Below are 25,290 nucleotides of genomic sequence, written 5' to 3' on the forward strand. Positions count from 1 at the left end.
TGCACTCCTACATTCTTTCCATTCTCCAACTTCGAACAATGTGTTTTCTTGGAGCAGTTATAAATATGCAAACTAATGGAGCGAAAAGAAGAACACTCAAAAGGATAATTTCTATGACAATGAAAGTTTCCACCTCCTCTCCCCCCCCCCCCTCTCTCTCTCTCTCTCTCTCTCTCTCTCTCTCTCTCTCTCTCTCTCTCTCTCTCTCTCTCTTTCCCTCCCCCCCGCCAACCAAAGTGGTTGGAATAGTCACCGGTTGGTCGCCGTCCAGAAGCTAGTTCACCGTACATGGTGTCTTGGGGTATGCGCCCATCGTCCATCCTGTGTACGTGACCAAGCCATCGCAAACCTCGCTGGCAGAGCATGAGATGCATACTGAGGGAGTTCGCTCTTTCTAGCACTGCATTGTTGGTGAGTCTGTCCTGCCACCTGATGCCGAGAATTCGTCGTAGACAGCGAATGTGGAAGTTTTCCAGGCGGTTCTCCTGTCTGGCATATGTTGCCAGGATTCACTGCCATACAGTAGGCTACTGAGTACGCATGTCTGGTAGATTTTGAGTTTGGTTTTCAAAGTGAGTTGCTTGTTGGTCCACACTCTCTTGCTCAGTTGTGCCATGACAGCGGTAGCTTTGGCGATGCGATGCGCTTGTCTATTTCTGCATCAAGTGAGAGGTTGCTGGTGATGGTTGTGCCCAGGTTTATGAAGTGATCAGTGACTTCTATTTCCTCGTTGTCAATGCGAATTGTTGGTGTAGAGGGGACATCCTGGCACATGACATTTGTTTTCTTGATGCTGATCGTCAGCCCGAATTCCCTGCTTGCGTGGGAAAACCTGTCCATCAGCCGCTGAAGGTCTTCATCGGTGTGCGAGCATAGAGCTGCACATTTGCAAATAGCATTTCCCTTATGAGAACTGTGCGGACCTTGGTCTTTGCTCTCAGCCGTGCCGGATTGAATAGCTTCCCATCACTTCTGATGTGCAAGTGGACTCATTGTTTACATATTATTATGATATCTGGGCATAGTGAACGTTGGGCTGGGTCGATAAAATTGTTTACATAATATTTTGATATTTGGGCGTGTCTGTGTACACTGGCAAAAAAGCACCTTTTAAAAATTTCGCCCTGTTCAAATATAGATAAAACAACCAACGCCCAAACATTTTAAACCTTAAACTTTTGGACAGTATTGGGGGTCATCTTAGTTTATCAATACAATGGAATACTGATATTGGAGTTGACTTTAAGAGTGTTGACTTAATGCGGATTCCACTGTATCAATTTGCCTGAAGTATATTGGGGTTTTAAAAAAAAATCCTGGTCTTCGTACATCAATCGATTCTGCTAAGCATTACAATCAGCCACTAATCGTATGCCAGGTGTTTATTTTAAAACGCCAAAACTCAAATTATTTTTAAAGGGCCAAATATGTAGCAAAGACTTTTTTTCTGAATAAACAAAAAATAAAGACAAAATATGCGGCAAAGATATGCGGAAGGCAAAATTATGCGGCCGCATCTTTGCGGATGCAGTGACATTTTCTTGGAGGGACAGACTGGACAACTTTATCTTTCTGGTAAAAGGAAAGCAGAAGACGGCCTCGTACTGAGATGCCGGTAAAAGTAACAGAGAATGAATTTCTTTGCTGAAATCATAGTCGGGAAAGGACGCGGAAACTCGGCGAGAAAAATATCTTTGATTGACATAACCACTCACAAGTAGCTAGACGTCTTCACTGCTCGTGAACTCCATTACTTCCGAATGCGCTACATAAGTTTTCAGCATTATTATTATTATTATTATTATTATTATATATTATTATTATTATTATTATTATTATTATTATTATTATTATTATTATTATTATTATTATTATTATTATTTAGAACAGGAATAAATAGGTACACGGCAAAGACTTTTTTCTGTAATTTTTTTTTGTCTAAACAAAAAATGACGAAATATGCGGCAAAGTCATGCGGAAGGCAAAATTATGCGATGCGGTGGCATTTTCCTGGAGGGACAGACAGGCCAGTATGATACTTATCACACAAGAACGCAGATTCTCACATCCCGTACTATATTGATACGTATTAACTACAATCCATGTGATGCTGCTGATGAGTTTTGATTACCGACCTTTTTATTTAAGAGCACCATAAGTTACAAGCACTTAAAATTAGTAGATCTAAATCTTACGATATTTAAAAAAAAAAAAAAAACAAACAAAAACAAAAACAAACTACAACCAAAAAAAAAAAAAAAAAAAGAATAACACAACAACTAGGTATTAACCACAATAATATCAAATTTGGAATGATGTATAGAAAAACAATTGATTTTTAAAAATGAAAAAAATAATTAATAAAGTGAAAGAGGCTGCCATTGTTTTCCCGGCTATTCCGTCATGTATTATAAAATTATTAACACCCATAAATGAAATGCCCCCAATTGGATTCAGTAGTCTGATGTCACACCGCCCGGCAACGGCGGCCATCTTGGTTCTAAACAAAGAAAATCATTACTTTTTATTCTTCATGCTGGCCAGAACTTTTCATATGTCTTGTGATCAGAATGTGTAAAAGTCAAATCATGATCAAATTTATGTTTTTTTCCCCTTTGGATACGCTTTTATGCTCGCATATGGTTCGTTCCGACATAATACCGTTTTGAGACGATGGGTCACATTTGAAATGGAGGTGATTCCACACAGTGTAGTAGACATATTATGTTCTGATTGGTCGAAAAAGGGTAAAAAACTGTCTGATATTTTATCCTTTAGTCACTTTGCACGGTCTTTCTGGAACAATCTCTCCCTATCACCTCGTGGCGTCCCCACTCAACTCGCCTTCGGGATCCACATAAAAACTTATTTATTTTGAGAATTCTTAATTTATTAGTTATTTTATTTGAGCAAACGATGATCACAGGAATATGCGAATATATATATATATATATATATATATATATATATATATATATATATATATATATATATATATATATATATATATATATTATATATATTATTATTATTATTATTATTATTATTATTTTATTTTTATATATGTTAAATAGGTAGATAGTTGGATGGTGGAAGGTTTGTGTGTGTGTGTGTGTGTGTGTGTGTGTGTGTGTGTGTGTGTGTGAGGGAGAGTGAGTGAGAGAGAGAGAGAGAGAGAGAGAGAGAGAGAGAGAGAGAGAGAGAGAGAGAGAGAGAGAGAGATTTAAATGGATTGATGTTATTGTTATGCTCCTAGAGCTTTATTGTATAGATGATTGGGCGCAATATAAATAAATTTAACTATTAATATTATTATCCAGGGGATGCCGTTGTGTCGTTATCCAGAGATTATATTGCATATCTATATTCATCCCCGTATCTTCAGGTTACAGCTTTCCAAACGTTACGTATGGATGCACGCATGGAAATGATGACCCTGTCAGATGCCCCATATTGTAGCCTCCCTTGAACTGTAACCAGATCGCTGCTTGGAGTGTCAGTCTTTGACCAGAGGGCTGATACGTCTTTTATTTTCATCGTCCGTGGTTGAGAGATTATCACTATTATCATGGCAGGCACAAAAACAACAGTGTCCAGAGGCCAGCCCCCTATCGACAGGGCATGGGCCTGGATGATCTGTCTAGGTGAGTCATAGACTAATTACAATTAACCAGTAGATTTTTCACCAATCAAAACATGGATTTTGCGACACACCTTCACACGTGCTCGGACAAACATAGTTGGTTGTTTATAAACTATAACTGGGTGGGGATCCTGACCTCCCATAGTGGGCAGGGAGGTACATGCTGTGTCTTCTATCCCCCCTTACCCGTTTTCCAATTGTTTCCTATCGTTGTCTTGGAATGAGATTACTTAGTTTTGTCCTGACCCTGGCCGGAGTTCCTTGGCTGGGAGGAAAACAGTCAAATGTATAGTTATAGTTTTGGGAGATGATATTTTTTTCCTTGTAAATCCCCTCTCTGTTATGCATTGTATTATGTTTAGTTTACATATTATATTATATGATTTTTAAAACTTTGAGTGTATTCCACTTAGTTGGGACCTGTGCTTGTGTCTGGATGAGACTTTTAGGTAATCTCAAACTAAGTACTCTGACGGTGTGCTCTTGGAATCTACATCTGATCCCTATTTGAACCAATTCCCCCTTGTCTCACCTTTTCTTTTGTGCTTTAATTGTAATTCTAGAACTTTTTACTATCCCATTTTTCCTTTTTACTGGCGCTGATATGACCTTAATGTGTTGCAAGCGCCGTAAAACCCTTAAAAACAAAACAAAACAAACAATAAACTATAACGTGTACGAATTCAACCTCCATCTGATCGTTGTTATTGTTTTTATATTGACAAATGGATGACTAGTTATCACACGATTTTCTCGATCATATTAAAAACGTTTAAGTTTACACATAGTTTTCTGTGCTGATTCTACTGATCAAGCGGTAAAACAGTGGGTATTTTACTTAACACATACCATCGATAGTAAAACCTGTGTAGTTTGCTGTGTCTACCAATCACTGCCATTGTTTACATGATGACGATTGTCCGAGAGGCGTGGTTATCTACCGGTTAACTGGATTCAGTAGTCTGATGTCACGCCGCCCGGCAACGGCGGTCATCTTGGTTCTAAACAAAGAAAATTATTACTTTTTATTCTTCATGCTGGCTAGAACTTTTCATATGCCTTGTGAACAGATTGTGTAAAAGTCAAAACATTATCAAATTTATGGATTTTTTTCCTCTGGATACGCTTTTATGCTCGCCGGAGAAATATTTCATACGGGCGTCCGCCATTGTTCCGATAGTTTAGAGCCAGGGTTACTAAGTTACCATGCGTCATTAGGAAGGAAGTGACGTTACGACTGTTGAAGAGTATTATGCTCATGTAGTATCTGATAGGTCTTTTTTATATTACATATTATCATGTATCTTTTTTTGGTTATGACAATTTTACCATTAGCATTGCTTGCAGCCATAAACTTATATATATATATGGAAGTCCTATTTATAAACTTATATTGTGGTCCTATTATTAAATAATAATAATAATAATAATAATAATAATAATAATAATAATAATAATAATAATAATAATAATAATAATAATGATAATAATAATAATAATAATAATAATAATAATAATAATAATAATAATAATAATAATAATAATAATAATAATAATAATGATAATAATAATAATAATAATAATAATAATAATAATAATAATAATATAATAATAATAATAATAATAATAATAATAATAAAGATATAGAGCCTTTCGTCGAAACCTCAAAGCGCATTTTAAAAAAAAAAAAAAAAGCAAAAAAAAAACAAAACAACCCCACAAAAAACCCCAACCAAATTATAAAACACAGAAAAGACAACAAAAAACAGAAACATACATGCAAAAAAATACCCCCCCCCCCCCCCCCCCCCCCCCCCCAAATTGACTACATTTATGGGTTTCAATGCAAAACAAAAATCAAAAAACAAAAACGAAAAGAAAAAAAACAAAAATCCAACAACCACAAACCAACAAAGAGACAAACAAACCCATGAAGGCAATAGGATCTCAAGAAAGATTGATAACCCAGTTTTAAACAATTTTGAACTTAATGCTATCTTGACCTCATTGCTTATCATTCTGAGGGTCAAATCGTTAATTAACCACATGCTCCCAGTTTTAAACAAAGTTGATTTTGAACTTAACGATATCTTGACCTCATTGCTAATTTTTATGAGGGTCAAATCGTTAAATCCTTATTTTGGCCAATGATACAAAGGAGATGACCGAAATAAAAAAAGGTGAACAGATCTAATGAGGGACAAATAACACGGGCTATATTATTAAATTGGGTGTAATTAAAAATCACGGGGAACATGGAGAAGAGTTAAAGAAGGTGATATACACAGAAGTGATAAGACATGGAATGAGATAAAAAAAAATTAGCTCAAGATAGACAAGGATGGGAACTGTTTGTCTGTGTCCTATACCCTGACCCAGAGTGAAAAGGGCAATGATGATGATGGTGAATTAAAAAAAATTAGCTCAAGATAGACAAGGATGGAAACTGTTTGTCTGTGGCCTATACCCTGACCCAGGGTGAAAAGGGCAATGATGATGATGATGATGATGATGGTGAATTAAAAAAAAATAGCTCAAGATAGAGAAGGATGGAAACTGTTTGTCTGTGGCCTATACCCTGACCCAGGGTGAAAAGGGCAATGGTGATGATGATGATGATGGTGAATTTAAAAAAATTAGCTCAAGATAGAGAAGGATGGAAACTGTTTGTCCGTGGCCTATACCCTGACCCAGGGTGAAAAGGGCAATGATGATGATGATGATGGTGAATTTAAAATCGATGAGAATAAAATCAATGCATTTGAAATGAAATGCTACCGGAAAATTATTCGTATTTCCTGGACAGCAAAGGAACCTAACCAAAATATGAAAGAGTCCTTGGGTAATAAGGAGCCACATGTCATCAAGATGGTACAGAACTATAACTTGCCTTTTTTTTTTTTGTTGACATATCAAGATAGATTACATTGACAATCTGAACAGATGGATTGGTGGAGGAGGAACAGGAATCGAGCTATTGAGAAGATCTGAGGACAGATATGGTTGGAGGGACATGATCGCCGATGTCGGCCACAGGCCTGGCACTTGATGATGATGATGATCAAGAGACATGACACCCTTCTAAAAAATTATTCTAGATGGTATTGTGGAGGGTAAAAGAGGGAGAGGGAGACCATGTGGAAGAATACGGTCGTAAGACATCAACGAATGGATGAATAAGCCAGTGATGGAGCAGGACAGAGGCTTGTTTTGGATGGCAGTTACAGTTGTGGAGGCCACGTCCAGGAGGGAAAAGACATGATGTTGACGATGTACGGCTATGTGGTCTAGTGGTATGACACTCACTTTCAGATCGGAAGGTCCTGGGTTCGAGCGCTGCTCTGCGCTTAGTTGAGTCCTTGGAAAAGACTCTTTACTCACATTCTCTCATCGTACTCAGGTGTAAAATGAGTACCTGGGCAATAACAGCGTTGTCTCTGTCTGAAAAATTGTATATCGCCTAACAGGCATCATGTCCCATCTTAAATGTTAAGTGTTGCTGTTGGCCAGGGACCCACTTTGAGCACGTTTAATGGATTCTGCGATATATATATATATATATATATATATATATATATATATATATATATATATATATATATATATATGCTCAATTAAAAAAAATAATTATGATGTAATTAAAGGATTATTGAATAATTTATTTCGTTTCCATTGCAGCGCGCTAAAGGTTGGTTGCATAACAGTTGGGAACAGCTTGTTCAAAAGTTAAAATACAAAAAGTTCATGGAATCTGTGTCATCGTACAGATATGACTCACAGCACAATAAACATCATCTGTTTCTGTTACAGAGGGAGATTAAAAATTATTATCGGGGGTTAATTAAAACTTTGAAATCATCACACACACATTGAGACCGTAACAATCTAGCTTATCAGACTTGGAAATAATATATGTACAGGTTAGCTGTTGACAATGAGGTCCTGCCATCACACACACATTGAGACCATAACAATCTAGCTTATCAGACTTGGAAATAATATATGTACAGGTTAGCTGTTGACAATGAGGTCCTGCCATCACACACACATTGAGACCATAACAATCTAGCTTATCAGACTTGGAAATAATATATGTACAGGTTAGCTATTGACAATGAGGTCCTGCCATCACACACACATTGAGACCATAACAATCTAGCTTATCAGACTTGGAAATAATATATGTACAGGTTAGCTGTTGACAATGAGGTCCTGCCATCACACACACATTGAGACCATAACAATCTAGCTTATCAGACTTGGAAATAATATATGTACAGGTTAGCTGTTGGCAATGAGGTCCTGCCATCACACACACATTGAGACCATAACAGTCTAGCTTATCAGACTTGGAAATAATATATGTACAGGTTAGCTGTTGACAATGAGGTCCTGCCATCACACACACATTGAGACCATAACAATCTAGCTTATCAGACCTGGAAATAATATATGTACAGGTTAGCTGTTGACAATGAGGTCCTGCCATCACACACACATTGAGACCATAACAATCTAGCTTATCAGACTTGGAAATAATATATGTACAGGTTAGCTATTGACAATGAGGTCCTGCCATAACACACCCCCTCGTGGATCTTTACCTTGCAGTTGGTGAGGGGGCTTGAGGCACACGGGAGGGCAAAGGTGTAAACCCCGGTCGACCGTCACGAGACCATCCCGGGTATCGAGCCAACGAGCCACATGAGCTGCTCGCCCCGGTGTGTGACTAAATTTGATCCAAACCCGGTGCCCGAATAGCAGCCCTATCCCAGCGCCACACTATTATCCTTATGTCGAGTCCCAATCAGTCCCGTCAATGGCGAAGCGGTCTGCCGCCTAGCCAAATAATACCGCGTTTGTGTCGCCAGGGTCGTCGGCACGTCCGAGAAAAAAGCAAACGTCCCATGCATCAATCGATTCGCGGCCTGCCGATCGGAAAATGCGACGGCGGGGATGGCGAGCTGACGCGTATATTGTCCCTGAACGTCGAGAGCCAGAGTATGGCAAAAAACGAGCTTTTATCAAAGCTATTGGCCGTTCATTGCATAGATATCCTCCTTTTACAGGAGACCCACCTTTATTCAGGCGCGCAATCTTCCCGATTCCAGATCCCAGGCTATACGGTGGTCCAACGCGAGGACACCTCGAGGCTCAAAGGAGGGGTTAGCGTTTACGCTAAAGAGCCATCGAAGGTAAGGGTCATTGAGAGCGTAACGGACAGCAATGGGGTGAACCGAATTTCAGTGGAAGTAGGTGGACTGTGTTTGCATAATATTTACAAACCACCTAGAGGGACTAGGGCTACACCACCGGTCCCGGTGGTCAGCCATCCTTCCATCTGTCTGGGAGACTTTAATAGCCACCATCACGAATGGGGCTACCGAGACTGCAACGAGGCAGGAAGACAACTCCGCTCATGGATGGACTGTAATGATCTACACCTAGTGTACAATCCTGCAGCCAAGGGTACCTTCCGGGGTACCCGCCATAAGAAGGAGTACACTCCAGACCTCACCCTCGTAACGAAAGGCGCGAATGGTGAACCGCTGCAGGTGAAGCGGACAGTCCTCGGGGACTTTCCGCATAGCCAGCACAGGCCGGTTCTTGTCACAGCTGGGGTGACAATACCGAGGGTGCAGTCTCTCCCACTTTGCAGATGGAATTTCAGGAAGGCTGACTGGGAGGAATTCAGTTCCTATATCGAGCAGGTCTGCCCTGCCATTCCTCCCAAGTCCAAGAATATAACCAGATTTAGTAGGCTACTGGTTAAGAGCGCTCAACGCTCTATTCCACGGGGCAAACGGAAATTCTACACCCCTTGCTGGACAGCAGAGTCGGAAGAGCTGTACCGAGAGTACCAGCAGACCCAGTCCCAGGACACAGACGATAGACTACTTCAGTCTCTGGCAGAGGGAAGGAAGCAACGGTGGCAGGAGACCGTGGAAAGTCTCGACTTTACACACTCCAGCCGCCACGCTTGGCGTTTGATAAAGAAATTGGACCCAGATCGGAATTTCGCGAAGGCTGCACCGGAATGCGAGGCAGACACAATTGCCAAGAATATTAAGAACCGTAGCAAGCGGGTCCCTAATCAGGCTTTTGAGCGCGGTGTCCGCAAGGCGTACCGTACGATTTTGGACTCGCTACCTGCGGAGGAGTCGGACTGGACGGCCCCGTTCAGTCCCCGAGAAGTGGGTGCAGCCATTAGCGAAGTGAAGAACGGCAAAGCAGCTGGGATAGATGGTGTATATCCCGATATGGTGACGCATCTGGGCCCCAGGGCACGGGCCTGGCTAGCAGAGGCAATGTCTGACATCCTTGCAAACGGAAAGCTTCCACAAGTGTGGAAGCATGCGAAGATAGTTGCCATCCTGAAGCCAGGGAAGCCGGCGAAGGAGTCAGACAGTTACAGACCCATATCGCTGCTGAGCTGTCTTTACAAATTGTTGGAGCGTGTTCTATTAAACCGATGGGGGCCGGTCCTAGACGCTGCCCTGCCACCTGAGCAGGCAGGCTTCAGGGAAGGGAGGTGCACCACGGAGCAGGTCATTGCCCTTACAGAGCATATTGAGCACGGGTTCGAGAGAAAACAGCAAACAGGTGCTGTGTTTATAGACCTATCAGCGGCGTACGATACGGTCTGGTGCGATGGGTTAATGCTCAAACTTGCAAAAATCATAAGGTGCAAAAAGACCTTGAAGTTGTTCTATTCGATCTTAGGGGAAAGGCAATTCCACGTCGCGCTGGGAGACGTCACGAGCAAAGTTAGGAAATTGAAGAATGGGGTCCCTCAGGGGTCAGTACTTGCGCCAATGTTGTTTAACGTTTACATTAGCGATATGCCGAACACTTCCTCCCTGAGGCTGGGATACGCAGACGACTGGGCACTCGTTACTCAGAGTAAAGTGTGGACCCGTCTCGAGAGCGTACTCAGCGAGGACGTCACCAGACTCAAATCCTACTTTGACAAGTGGTACCTGAAGATGAACACTTCAAAAACCGTGGCCACTGCATTTCACTTATGCAGTGGTTGGCACACCCGTAAACTGAATGTCCTAGTCGGGGACCAGCCACTCCCATATGAGCCGCGTCCAAAATATTTAAGGGTGACGTTGGATCGCAGTCTTACCTATCGGGTCCATCTCGAAGGGGTTGCCCGGAAGATAGAGAAGCGGAATAGTCTTCTGAGGAAGCTGGCGGGATCGACTTGGGGCGCTAGCCAAGCGCTCCTGAGAACATCCGCCCTGGCACTATGCTATTCCACCGCGGAGTATTGCGCTCCAGTGTGGGGTAGAAGCAGAAACGTTGAGAAGGTGGATGTAAAACTTCGCAAGTCGATGCACATAGTGTCGGGAACGCTAGCAACAACCCCTAGAGAATGGGGCCCGGTAATGGCAGCGATCCAGCCCCCCGATGTCCGGAGGGAGACCATTACGGGAAACTGGCTGAGTAAGATCAAAGAGAGAGGGAATGGGGATACCCCTCTCATGCGCATAATGAACGGTGCCCCCGTTTCGAGCCGAAATAAGTCCCGGCAACCCTTGTACGCAGAATCCCTGACTACGGACAGAGCTGCACATACGAGATGGAAGTCGGTTTGGACGAATTCAATCCCTCGTGGGGGCGGGGACCTACACTCCTCTAAGCTTGGTGAGAAGTTGCCAGGCTTTGATACCAGTAAGAGGAGACACTGGGTAGCTGCGAATCGGCTTCGGTCGAGGAGCTGCCTAACGGCCGGTGCGTTACCTCAGTGGGGTCTAACTTCCTGTCCAATATGTCCACGCTGTGGGCAAGAACCTGAAACGGCAGAGCATCTAGTCGAAAGGTGTGTTGTGACGATGCTACCAGGCGGGTTCGCGACGGTGCACGAATGCGGACCGGACTTTGCTGATTGGGTCGATCGTCATAACATAATAGTGTGAACCATAAGAAGCTGCTGCCATCACACACACATTGAGACCATAACAATCTAGCTTATCAGACTTGGAAATAATATATGTACAGGTTAGCTGTTGACAATGAGGTCCTGCCATCACACACACATTGAGACCATAACAATCCAGCTTATCAGACTTGGAAATAATATATGTACAGGTTAGCTGTTGACAATGAGGTCCTGCCATCACACACACATTGAGACCATAACAATCTAGCTTATCAGACTTGGAAATAATATATGTACAGGTTAGCTATTGACAATGAGGTCCTGCCATCACACACACATTGAGACCATAACAATCTAGCTTATCAGACTTGGAAATAATATATGTCCAGGTTAGCTGTTGACAATGAGGTCCTGCCATCACACACACATTGAGATCATAACAATCTAGCTTATCAGACTTGGAAATAATATATGTACAGGTTAGCTGTTGACAATGAGGTCCTGCCATCACACACACATTGAGACCATAACAGTCTAGCTTATCAGACTTGGAAATAATATATGTACAGGTTAGCTATTGACAATGAGGTCCTGCCATCACACACACATTGAGACCATAACACTGGGTGGGGATCCTGACCTCCCATAGCGGGCAGGGAGGTACATACTGTGTCTTCTCTCCCCTTATATCTGTTATCCAACATGCTTTCTGTCTTTGTCTCGGAATGAGATTACTTGGTTTTGTCCTGGCACTGGCCGGAATCCTAGCTGGGAGGGAAACAGTCAAATGCATAGTTATTGTTTTGGGAGATGATATTTTTTTCCTTGTAAATCATCTCTCTGTTATGTATTATTATTTTTATTTTGAATGTATAATGTAAGCATTTGAGTGTGTTCCTCTTTGTTGGATTTTGTGCTTGTGTCTGGATGAGACTTGTAGGTGATTTCAAACTAAGTACATTGGTGGTATGCTCTTGGAATCTACATCTGATCCCTATTTGTTCTCAATTCCCCTTTGTCTTACTTTTTCTTGGGTGCTTTAATTGTAATTCTAGAACTTTTTACTATCCCATTTTCTTCCTTTTTACTGGCGCTGATATGACCTAAATGTGTTGCAAGCGCTGTAAAACCCTTAAAAACAAAAAACAAAAACGAGACCATAACAGTCTAGGTTATCAGACTTGGGAATATATGTACAGGTTAGCTGTTAGAATGAGGGTCCCGACAGCTCAGTTGGTAGAGCACTTACTTCACACGCAAAGGGATCAAGATCGATCCCACGGTGTGTTTTCTAGAAATTTTTCTTTTTTTTGGACTCCCCCTTGTTTACCCAGCAGTGAATGGGTAGCTGGGTATCTTAGACCTGGTGGAAAGTACTTTGCGATAGACTAGTGTCCTATCCAAAGGATAGCAAGCAATTGCTATTGTCCGTTTCACGCTACAGAAACCGGGATAAACTCTGGCTCCATGGGCCTAATGGCTCTGAAGGACTATGGCTTTAGCTGTTGAAGAGTTCTATTACAGAAAATAAAAATCACACACACACACAAATCAACAAAAAACAAACAAAACAACACAAAATGAAAGAAACTAAAACAAGCGTCATCATTGTCATCATCATCAGCTGTAAATTCATTATATTTATATTATCATTGTGTCCTCCTCACAGGTTTCTTTCTCTTTGTATTCTTCATGGTGGGCCTTGCCAAGTCCTACGGCCTCATACTGGAAGCCCTCATCAATGAGTTTGGTGTATCTACAGCCACAGCTACCTTACCCATGAGTGTCACGTTGCTTGTCTATGCCTTTGGGGGTATGTTGTCCACCTCATTCTATTTTTGATCTAATATTATATATTTCATTCATCCTGGATTGTACAAAAATAGTCTTGTCAGAGCGTAAAGTTATGGCCTGACACTGACCAAAAAATGACGTCAAAATGCCAGTCTTTTGCCACAAAAGAAAACAAATCGTGAGTTGTATTCAATAGTTCAACCAATGAAATAACTTGTTTCCATGAGCTCTACTAACGACAACTCACTAGACGCTACACAGAACTAAAAAATGACGTCAAACTGCCAATCCTAGAGGGTTCTAGTGTCGGGTCGGGCTATATGTTAACGATGGCTACGGTCAGAGCCATAAGGCCCATGGAGCTGGAGTTTCTCCGGGTTTTTATAATGTGAAACGGACAATACCCTTTGGACACACTAGTCTATGGCAAAGTACTTTCTACCAGACCTAACAGACCCAGCTACCCAATCACTGCTGGATGGACCAGGGGATCAGGAAAAACCCCCAAAAAACTTGACTTCACACGGGATTGATCTCTGTCACTTTGTGTGTGAAGTAAGTGTTCTACCAGCTGAGCTATTTGGACCCCTCCCCTCTCCTTTCCCCAAGGTTAAAGTTGGCTGGAAATTTCAGGCACTGCCAATTTTTAGCCGGGGGTTGGCGGGGGGGGGGGGGGGGGGGGGGGGTATGCAACTTTATTTGCAAGATATTTTTTTGGTTGGAGGATTCTGATTACATGACAAATCATCCTCTTTGAATTTTTTGTTGGCAGCATTTCTTTCTTTTTTTCTCTCTCTTTCTGTTTGTCCTTTTCTCTTTCTTTCTTTCTTTCTATTTTTCTTTCTCTTTTTCTTTCTTTCTTTCTCTTTCTTTCCTTCTGTCTGTATGTCTGTCTGTCTGTCTGTCTGTCTGTCTTTCTTTTTTTACTTTCTTTATTATTGATTTGTTGCTAGGCAACAGTGTCTTATAATGAATTTCACATTAAAGGACTGAATGAGACCAGTTTTACAGATAGATTTCAGAGTGGGTTTTATTAAGAATAATCCGTATGTATAATTTGATGTTGAAAATCGACATTTTTTATATACCTTGGTATGCCTTTCATCCCACCAGCTCCCACGGCCATTCTCATTGCCGAACGCTTCACCATCCAGAAAGTGGTCGTTGTGGGTTCCATCATCGGGTTTGCTGGCATAGCCTTTTCCAGCCTCTTGTACAACATTGTCTTCTTCATCATTACCTTTGGCCTTTTCTCTTTCTTTCTTTCTTTTTCTTTCTTTCTTTCTTTCTTTATTTCTTTCTTTATTTCTGACTGTCTGTCTGTCTGTCTTTCTTTCTTTCTTTCTTTCTTTCTTTCTTTCTTTCTTTCTTTCTTTCTTTCTTTCTTTATTATTGACTTGTTGCTAAGCAACAGTGTCTTATAATGAATTTCACATTAAAGGACTGAATGAGACCAGTTTTACAGATGGATTTCAGAGTGGGTTTTATTAAGAATAATCCGTATGTAGAATTTGATGTTGAAAATCGACATTTTTTTATAAACTGGTTTTAGCTCACTCAACCCTAACACCGACTATATTCGTAGTTTACCCGGGTTACTTTTACCCCATGCCTATTTATTACATTTTTATGAGACAAATTATAGGCGTAGTCTCAAAGCTTAAAGTTTTTAGTTTTTGCATGTTAATGATAGTTGAATAAAACTATCTATGTACATGCTCATTTTTAATACATTTTTTTTCAAATTTTGAAAAGTAGCAAAAATCTCTAGGATTGAGTGAGTTAATAGACCTGATACCCTGGTATGCCTTTCATCCCACCAGCTCCCACAGCCATTCTCATCGCCGAACGCTTCACCATCCAGAAAGTGGTCGTTGTGGGTTCCATCATCGGGTTTGCTGGCATAGCCTTTTCCAGCCTCTTGTACAACATTGTCTTCTTCATCATTACCTTTGGCCTGTTTTACGGTTTGTAGCAATGAGTAGTAATTTTTTATTTTTTTTTTCACAAACATTTTAAAGGTTTTTTTGTTTGTTGTATGTTTGCCTATGTGGTCTTTGTCAGCAAGGAGTTTGGGTCACTTCTTGTACTTACTTATTTTTAATTTTAAAAACCCCATCAAATTTTTTTGGAATAATCTGAGTAGAATTTGTTGTTGAAAATGTCAGTCATTTTTATAAACTAATTTTTTTAAAACGGTTTCCTCATATTATACCTTGCGGCTATATGTGCGGCTATGTGGTCTTGTGGTATGACACTCCCCTTTCAGATCAGAAGGTCAAGGGTTCGAACCTCGCGCTCGGCGCATAGTTGAGTCATTGGAGAAGGTTCTTTACTCACATTCTCTCACCGTACTCCGGTGTAAAATGAGTACCTGGCCGTTAACAGCGTTGTCTTCGTCTGAAAAATTGTAATATCGCCTAACAGGCGTCATGTCCCATCATCCATGTTAAATGTTGCTGTTGTCCAGGGACCACTTGTAAAGCGCTTTGAGCACATTTAGTGGATAATGCGCTATATAAAGCTCGATTTTTTTAATACCTTACATATCACCAGCTTCCAAGGCTGTTTTCATTGCTAAACGTTTATTTATCTAATCAAGTCACCTTTGCACTGGAATGGCACTTTGAACGATTTCAATCCATTTTGTAAAATAAAAAATATTTTGTGTTATTTTATCTTTTTTTCAATTTCAACATTTAATTCAATCTCCAGGGATGGGAAACTCCTGCTTCTACGGCAACGGAATGATCATGATTGGCCGATATTTCAAACACAGACGTTCGTTAGCCAATGGCCTAGCCTTATCTGGAGCCAGCATCGGGCAGTTTGTCCTCCCCCCTCTAGTGGAGTACCTCCTTGGAAATTATGGGCTGAGTGGAACCCTTCTCCTGATATCCGCTCTTTACCTTCACGGTGCGGTCTCAGGATTACTATTTCGACCCATTGAACAGTACGAGCCTGTGACTGAGAAGATGGTCCCTTCCGCGGAGGAAGAGGTAAATTGTTGGTTTCCTTTTACAGTGGAGTAGAAGTGTTTCCATTCTATATAATTGTAAACTTATGCCATAACATCCAAACGTTTTACTTTACTCATTTGAAGAAGAGGTAAATTGTTGATTTCATAGATTGTACAGTGGAGTAGAAGTGTTCCCAGTCTATATAATTGTAAACTTATGCCATAACATCCAAACGTTTTACTTTACTCATTTGAAGAAGAGGTAAATTGTTGGTTTCCTGTGGAGTAGAAGTGTTCCCATTCTATATCATTGTAAACTTATGCCATAACATCCAAACATTTTACTTTACTCATTCGAATATAGATAGAATGACGTTGACGTCGCACAGGTCTTTGTTATTGATTTTTGCCATCAGGGTTTATGAGTAATTCTCACTAACCTGTATTAACCAGACTATAAACTTCAAGGTTACACATAGTTTTGTGTGTTGGTCCGTTAATGGTGTGAGCTTCTGAGCCAAGCGCATACTATTTATAACATCTGCCTTCACCCAAAACGTTTGCTTGCACAAAGTTGTAAATTTTCAGTATGTTATAAACCCTCCGTATATTTTCCAATCATCCGCTAAACGGAAAAAAAGGAAGTACATAATGTCTTTTTACTGGAGTTCAGCACTCAGAAAGGTGTCGGTCAATGTGTTTGCGTAAAAGTTCCGTAAATTTTTATCTCCTGAATTGGCAGCCCTACTTGCACAATTTTTGTCAAACATTTCTATTAAAATACTTCTTTCTGGTGAATTCCTGGTTTTTATGTTTTTTCAAACACTGCCGGCCCTAGACCTTGATCACAAAGCACCAGACTAAAGGAAACCAAAACATGTGCATTATCTTTCATTGCAATTATTGATTTTGTTTTGTTTTGGGGGTGTTTACAGCAATGGGGGCGAAGTGGCCGAGTGGTTAAGGAATTGCACGGAGACCCGGAACGACCTGGGTTCGAGCCCCGCTTCAGGCACTTTCGTTTTTTTCCTTGAGCAAGATTGTTGACCCCCAATTTGCTCACTTGGACAACATGGGTGATTCCTGTTGACATCAGACATCTTATTTGATGAATTATCTATAATATTCCTTCTTGGAATGCCTAGGCGACGAAATCCTATGATGTCGTGGCGGAAAGGGCATAATTTTTTTTTAGAGCAATTCATGATTGAAACAGGTTTATGTGGAAGTACCATAATTACTCATCGTTTGTATCGAAATACATCAGGGATTGGAGACACAAATAAATTGTAAATGTAATTATGGACACGAGAATTTGACTATCTTGTTTGGAAAGGATTAAATAATTATAATTAAAGAGACATACTTTTGTAAACTGTTTTCAAATGGTCTTATAAGAATTTGTTGCATATACAATTTTTCATTTTGAAGCATTAAATAATCAACATAATAATAAATATTTTTGTTCATGGGAGTGAAGAATCCTACTGCACCATATAAGGGAAATAACTCCCTTAAAAACAATTTTTGTAAATGAATGGATTCAGTCTCTTGGCTTCAGGAGTTTTATTTCCTTATTGTACAAGTTGTACAAGTGGACCTTGTAATCATTTCCTAAGGAGGGTCTCATTAGTGATACAGTAGAAAACAGTAGGGGCTGCCTGAAGCCGGTGATCATAAAATACGAGCGAAAGAGTGAAAATGGAGAGGCTTCGTATGGGAACAAAACAGACAATGGACGTTTCGGGTACAAATCCTTCGTCAGCACAACAGTACACTTTTATTTGTGTACTGTTGTGCTGACGAAGGGTTTGTACCCAAAACGTTCATTGTCTGTTTTGTTCCCATACGAAGCCTCTCCATTTTCACTCTTTCGCTAGTATTAGTGATACAGCCATTTTGCAATTACTGGTTGAATGATTTAAATTTCAATACTAAATAAACAAAACTGTCCATTAGTACTTTGAGTAAGTATACAAATAAGGAGTTAAAAAGATTTCCCATTTAATATGTACCACGTACGGTATTATTTTGATAACAAAATATAAATATCTATTAGGTATATAATATATGTTAAAAACTGTTAAACCTCCTTCAGAGTCATTTGGTCCATGGAGCCAGAGTTTATCCTGGTTTCTATAGCGTGAAACGGACAATAGCAATTACTTGCTATCCTTTGGATAGGATGCTATTCTATCTATCAATATAGTATATAAATATACATAATTTATACCAAACAGGGTTTTTCGAATGGAGATGAAATGTTATAGTAATGAATCGTATTCTAATTTATTGTAATATTGTATTTCATAATCGATGGCTTCATTCGCATACTCCAAGAATGTGTGGTTTTCTAATTTTAGACCAAGATTGTTCCTCCAATAAACATTGGGTAAATTTATCCAATGACAAAGCTTTATTTTGACATTTGATTAAATCATTCATGTCGGTAGTTTTTGAAATCTCTTGCTTGCTTATGAGGTCTAGTGGTATGACACTGGCCTTTGGTTCAGAAGGTCCTGAGTTCATGTCTCACTCTGAGCGGCGCATAGTCGAGCCCTTGGAAAAGGCTCTGTACTCACTTTTTCCCACCATACTCAGGTGTATAACGAGTACATGGCCGTTATCAGCATTGTTTCTGGTGGAAAATATGTAATATCGCCTAACAGGTGTCCTGTCTCATTATACATGTTATGTGTTGCTGTTGACTAGGGCCCCTTGTAAAGCACTTTGAGCACATTTAGTGGATATTAAGCTATATAAATGTTCAATTAAAAAAACAAAACAACTAAAGTTGGGTTAACCAGGGTTTGGACAAAAATTATAAATATTATCCTGGTGATTCAAATATTTTCATTTGTTTTGTTTAATTTGTAAATGTCTTTCCAGAAACAAATGGTGAAATACGAAGCAGGCAACGAGAAGGTGGAAGATTGTAATGGAGGCAACTATGACGAGAAAAAACTGCTTTCCTTGAAAGAAAACCCTGAACGTACTGCTCATTTACTTAACGGTGATGCTGAACATGGGAAAGCCGTGGGCTGGTGCGGTGTGAACAAGAAAAGTCCATTAGATATAGTTGATAGTGATGCTGATGATGAGGAGGAGAACCTAGATAGGGAGAAGAGGATGATATTTGGAAGTCAGGGTAGTATTTTCATGGTGTCTACGAACTCACCAGACACTGCCAATACACAAATGTTGCCGATGAATGGCAAAAGTAAGCAGATCAAAAGCTCTGTATTTAAAATCATTGATTTCAGTTTACTTAAGAATTATGTGACACTCTTCATCACGGCCGTGTCATTTCTGTGTTTTCTCGGGTACTTTAATTTCATCTTGTTCCTGCCGTCCATCGTCAAGGAGAAAGGGATTGAGAAATACGACAAAGCTTTTCTAATCTCCATAAGCGGGATTGGGGATCTCATCGCCCGAATCAGCGTCGGATTCTTTGCTGATCTGAACCTCATCCCTCGATACAAGATAAAAGCGACTGCATGCCTGCTTTGTGGGATCAATATATTCATGTTTGTGTTTGCCGATTCGTTTGCCTGGCTGGCCGTTCACTGCTTTCTGTACGGGTTTCTAGGCGGTGCCTACGTGTGCATGATAGCCGTGGTGATTGTGGATCTGGTTGGGCTGGCTTCCATGGGACGCAACCTCGCTGTGGTGCTTTTTATACAGGGTATCGGCTCATCTGCTGGTAATCCAGTTTTGGGTAAGCGGTGCATGAAGTATAATGTCTTATTGTAGTATATATCATGATGTTGTTAATGATGTTTTTGTTGTTGTTATTATTATTATTATTATTATTATTATTATTATTATTATTATTATTATTATTATTATTATTATTATTATTATTATTATTATTATTATTATTATTGTTGTTATTGTTATTAGTTGTTGTTGTCTTTGTTCTCATTGTCCTTGTTGTTGTTATTGTTGCTTCTCTTCTGATTAATTTTGTTGTCCTTGTTTTTTGTTTGTTGTTGCTTTTTGTTGTTGTTTTTGTTCTTTTTCCTTTGTTTGCTGTTGTTTTTTGTTGTCTTTTTGTTTGTTTGTTGTTTTTTGTTGTCTTTTTGTTTGTTGTTGTTTTTGTGATTGTTTTTGTCATTGTTGTTGTTGTTTTTGTTTTTAGTTGTTGTTTTACTGTTGTTGTTAGTAAATTTCTTGTTTTTGTTGTTGTTATTTTTCAAATATCCATCGATTTTAATGACCATTATCTTGGTTAAAAAACTCTCAGACCTGGGACATCAAAAGAAGACTTTGCGAAGTCCCAGCTTTGAGAGTTTTTTGCCAAGATGAGGGTCATTTAAGTGGATCGATATTTAAAGGACGAGTTTTCTGGCCAAATTTTTAAATACATGTTTTTCCAGAGTACGGCAGTTTACTGGTTTAGGGTTGATTAATTTCGTTATTTGTTTTGTTTGATCTTTGATTTGTTACTTTGTTAATAGGACAATTGTTAATTTCAAAATGTATCTTCTTTGAAGTTTAAAAGTTTAAATAAAGTGATTTCTGAAAATTTGGGTGGGGTTCCTGACCTCCCATAGTGGAGCAGGGAGGTACTTACTGTGTCTTCTATCCCCCTATATCTGTTTTCCAACTTGCTTTCTATCTTTGTCTTGGAATGAGATTACTTGGTTTTGTCCTGGCTGAGAGGGAAACAGTCAAATGTATAGTTAGTTTTGGGAGATGATATTTTTTTCCTTATAAATCATCTCTCTGTTATGCACTGTAGTATGTTTTGTATACATATTCTATATGATTTGTAAACATTTGAGTGTATTCCTCTTAGTGGGGACCTGTGCTTGTGTCTGGATGAGACTTTTAGGTAATCTCAAACTAAGTACTTAGATAATGTGCTCTTGGAATCTACATCTGTTTCCTATTTGAACCAATTCCCCTTGTGTCTTTCTTTTTCTTGGGTGCTTTAATTGTAATTCTAGAACTTTCAATTTCTTCCATTTATACCGGCGCTGATATAACCTTAATGTGTTGCAAGCGTCGTAAAACCCTTAAAACATAAAACAAAATTTCTGAATATTATCCATCTCTTTTTCAGGTCGGCTTAAGGATATAACAGGGTCTTTTGTTATCGTCAGCGTCGTCTGTTCCTTAAGTCTTTGTCTTGGTGCCATCCTGCTCTTCACATACCCGTTGATTAAACGTCTGGACGCAAAGAGAGCAGAGCGTTTGAGGAAACTTTGAAATTTATGTCACGGTCTATACCAGCCTGTTTCATAGCAATACTGTGTAGTGTGATTTAGTCTTGTTAACTAAATGATCAACATGTATGTATATATGTATGAATCATATCCTTACTGTGTAGTTATACAGTTTTGTTAACAAATTAATTAGTATCTATACACAAGCCTGTATCATGTCAATACTGTATAGTTTTGTTAATGAAATGATTAGTATTTATATATGTATGAATCATATCCATACTGTGTGGTTATGTAGTTTTGTTAACAAATAAATTAGTATATATACACAAGCCTGTATCATGTCAATACTGTATAGTTTTGTTAACGAAATGATTAGTATTTATATATGTATGAATCATATCCATACTGTGTGGTTATGTAGTTTTGTTAAATAATTGATTAGTATCTATACAGGAATGTATGAATCATAGCCATACTGAGTGGTTATGTAGTTTTGTTAACAAATTAATTAGCATCTAAAGAAGCCTGTATATCATGTCAATTATGTATAGTTTTGTTAAGGAAATAATTAGTATCTATACATGTATGATCACATCCATACTGTGTAGTCGTATAGTTTTGTTAACAAATTGATCAACATCTAAACAGGAATGTATGAATCATATTCATACTTTGTAGTTATGTAGTTTTGTTAACAAATTTAATAGCATCTAAACGAGCCTGTATCATGTCAGTACTGTATAGTTTTGTTAACGAAATAATTAGTATCTACACATGTATGAAGCATATCCATACTGTGTAGTTGTATAGTTTTGTAAACTAATTGACTAGTATCGATACACGCCTATAGCATATCTAAACTGTAAATACTAATGAAGGAGTGAAAATGGAGAGGCTTTGTATGGGAACAATTATTCAGAAGTCCATTTTCACTCTTTCATTAGTATTTTGATGATCACAGGCTTCAGGCAGTCCTTATCATTATCGCGGGTGGTTGGATGGGAGCATCACCCTTGAATCATATACCTATGATGTTCACATGGGTGTACGATCCGATAGTGATATCGTTTCTTCTTCTCTTTACTAGCCTATCCTGCTTCTTTGGTTTGTGATTGTATTTTTGACAGGGATATTTTTTTTTCTGTAAATCTTCTGCCTGTTTGTTCTTGGTTATTTATAATTTAGCTTATGATATCTTTAGGTTATGATTTTGATTTACATTTGTACTATTTTTGTTAGATTGCTTGTTTTTTTGTTTCAGCGGTCTCTCATATAACCTCAATTGTGTTGGAAGAGACCTAAAGCAACAAACAAACAAAAAATTATCATTATCAAAACTGTGTAGTTATACAATTCTGTATACTTAATGATTACAGGCCTGCATCATAACAATACAATGTGGCTATACAGTAATATATACTAATTGTATACTTAATGATTACAGGCCTGCATCATAACACTACAATGTGGCTATACAGTAATATATACTTATTGTATACTTACTAATTACAGGCCTGCATCATAGCAATACAATGTGGCTATACAGTAATATATACTAATTGTATACTTACTGATTACAGGCCTGCATCATAACAATACAATGTGGCTATACAGTAATATATACTAATTGTATACTTACTGATTACAGGCCTGCATCATAACACTACAATGTGGCTATACAGTAATAATACTAATTGTATACTTACTGATTACAGGCCTGCATCATAACACTACAATGTGGCTATACAGTAATATATACTAATTGTATACTTACTGATTACAGGCCTGCATCATAACACTACAATGTGGCTATACAGTAATATATACTAATTGTATACTTACTGATTACAGGCCTGCATCATAACAATACAATGTGGCTATGTTCGCATGGGTGTACGATCCGATAGTGATGTCGTTTTCTTTTCTCTTTACTAGCCTATCCTGCTTCTTTGGTTTGTGATTGTATTTTTGACAGGGGATATTTTTTTTCCTGTAAATCCTCTGCCTGTCTTGGTTATTTATAATTTAGCTTATGATATCTTTAGGTTATGATTTTGATTGACATTTGTACTATTTTTGTTAGATTGTTTGTTTTTTTGTTTCAGCGGTCTCTCATATAACCTCAATTGTGTTGGAAGAGACCTAAAGCAACAAACAAACAAACAAACAATGATTGACATTGTACTATTTTGTTATTATTGTATTTTGTTTCAGCGCTCTCATATAACCTTCAATTGTTTAAGTACCTAAAGCACAACATTGCATACATAAAAACAATGTATTCTGATTACAGGCCTGCATATACATACAATGTGTCGTATAAACATTGATACTTACTGATTACAGCTGCTCATAACATACAAAGTGGCTATACAGTATTAACTAATTGTATACTTACTGATTACAGGCCTGCATCATAACAATCAATGTGGCTATACAGTAATATATACTAATTGTATACTTACTGATTACAGGCCTGCATCATAACAATACAATGTGGCTATACAGTAATATATACTAATTGTATACTTAATGATTACAGGCCTGCATAATAACAATTCAATGTGCTATACAGTAAATATACTTGTATACATGTTTACACTGCATATACAATCAAGCTGTAATATATACATTGGTATACTGATTAGTATACAATTCAGTGGCTATACAGTAATATATACTAATTTATACTTACTGTTAAGGATATGAATACATGCCAATTAGTTATGTTAGTATTATCACATTATATCAAAACTGTCTCGAATCTCTACAAACCAGTATCAGTACTGTGTAATTATACAGTATTGTTTACTAAATCATTAATACCAAGACAAGCTGTATCATATCAATACACTGTGGTTATACGGATTTGTATACTAATTGGTTAGTGTCTATACAAACCCGTATCATATCAATACAATCTGGTTATACGGATTTGTTTACTAATTGGTTAGTGTCTATACAAACCCGTATCATATCAATACAATCTGGTTATACGGATTTGTTTACTAATTGGTTAGTGTCTATACAAACCCGTATCATATCAATACAATCTGGTTATACGGATTTGTTTACTAATTGGTTAGTGTCTATACAAACCCGTATCATATCAATACAATCTGGTTATACGGATTTGTTTACTAATTGGTTAGTGTCATTACGAACTCGTATCATACATACATCGGTTATACGATTGTTTACTAATTGTTATGTCTATACAACCTATCAATCATACAATCTGGTTATACGGATTTGTTTACTAATTGGTTAGTGTCTATACAAACCCGTATCATATCAATACAATCTGTTATACGATTTGTTTACTAATTGGTATGTCTATACAAACCGTATCATATCATACAATCTGGTTAAGATTGTTACTAATTGGTTAGTGTCTATACAAACCCGTATCATATCAATACAATGTGGTTATACGGATTTGTTTACTAATTGGTTAGTGTCTATACAAACCCGTATCATATCAATACACTGTGGTTATACGGATTTGTTTACTAATTGGTTAGTGTCTATACAAACCCGTATCATATCAATACACTGTGGTTATAATATGGTTTTGTTTACTAAATGTTGAGTATCTATACAAGATATGTCACATCAGAACTGTGTTTTTATACACTTTTGTTTATCAATTGATTTGAATATATATATATATATATATATATATATATATATATATATATATATATATATATATATATATATATATATATATATATATATATATATATATATATATTATAATAATATATATATATATATATATATATATATATATATATATATATATATATATATATATATATATAAATTA

The 25,290-nt window shown here is 38.3% G+C and overlaps 1 protein-coding gene across 1 annotated transcript in view; it reads left to right on the top strand.

The window, feature by feature from the left end:
• LOC144980537 (monocarboxylate transporter 5-like) overlaps positions 1–23,624 on the top strand; it is a 53,522-nt gene extending 29,898 nt beyond the window's left edge. Inside the window, exons 2-7 of the mRNA XM_078928195.1 lie at positions 3,386–3,644; positions 13,201–13,344; positions 15,149–15,292; positions 16,041–16,324; positions 19,174–20,002; positions 21,353–23,624. Of these exons, the coding sequence (XP_078784321.1) occupies positions 3,569–3,644; positions 13,201–13,344; positions 15,149–15,292; positions 16,041–16,324; positions 19,174–20,002; positions 21,353–21,498 (1,623 nt within the window). The 5' untranslated portion in view covers positions 3,386–3,568 and the 3' untranslated portion in view covers positions 21,499–23,624. The remainder of the gene's footprint in view (positions 1–3,385; positions 3,645–13,200; positions 13,345–15,148; positions 15,293–16,040; positions 16,325–19,173; positions 20,003–21,352) is intronic.
• The last annotated feature ends 1,666 nt before the right edge of the window (positions 23,625–25,290 follow it).

Source organism: Berghia stephanieae, chromosome 10 (assembly GCF_034508935.2).
Source record: "Berghia stephanieae isolate SIO BIC M18660-M18661 chromosome 10, UCSD_Bste_1.3, whole genome shotgun sequence".
Lineage (NCBI taxonomy): Eukaryota > Metazoa > Mollusca > Gastropoda > Nudibranchia > Aeolidiidae > Berghia > Berghia stephanieae.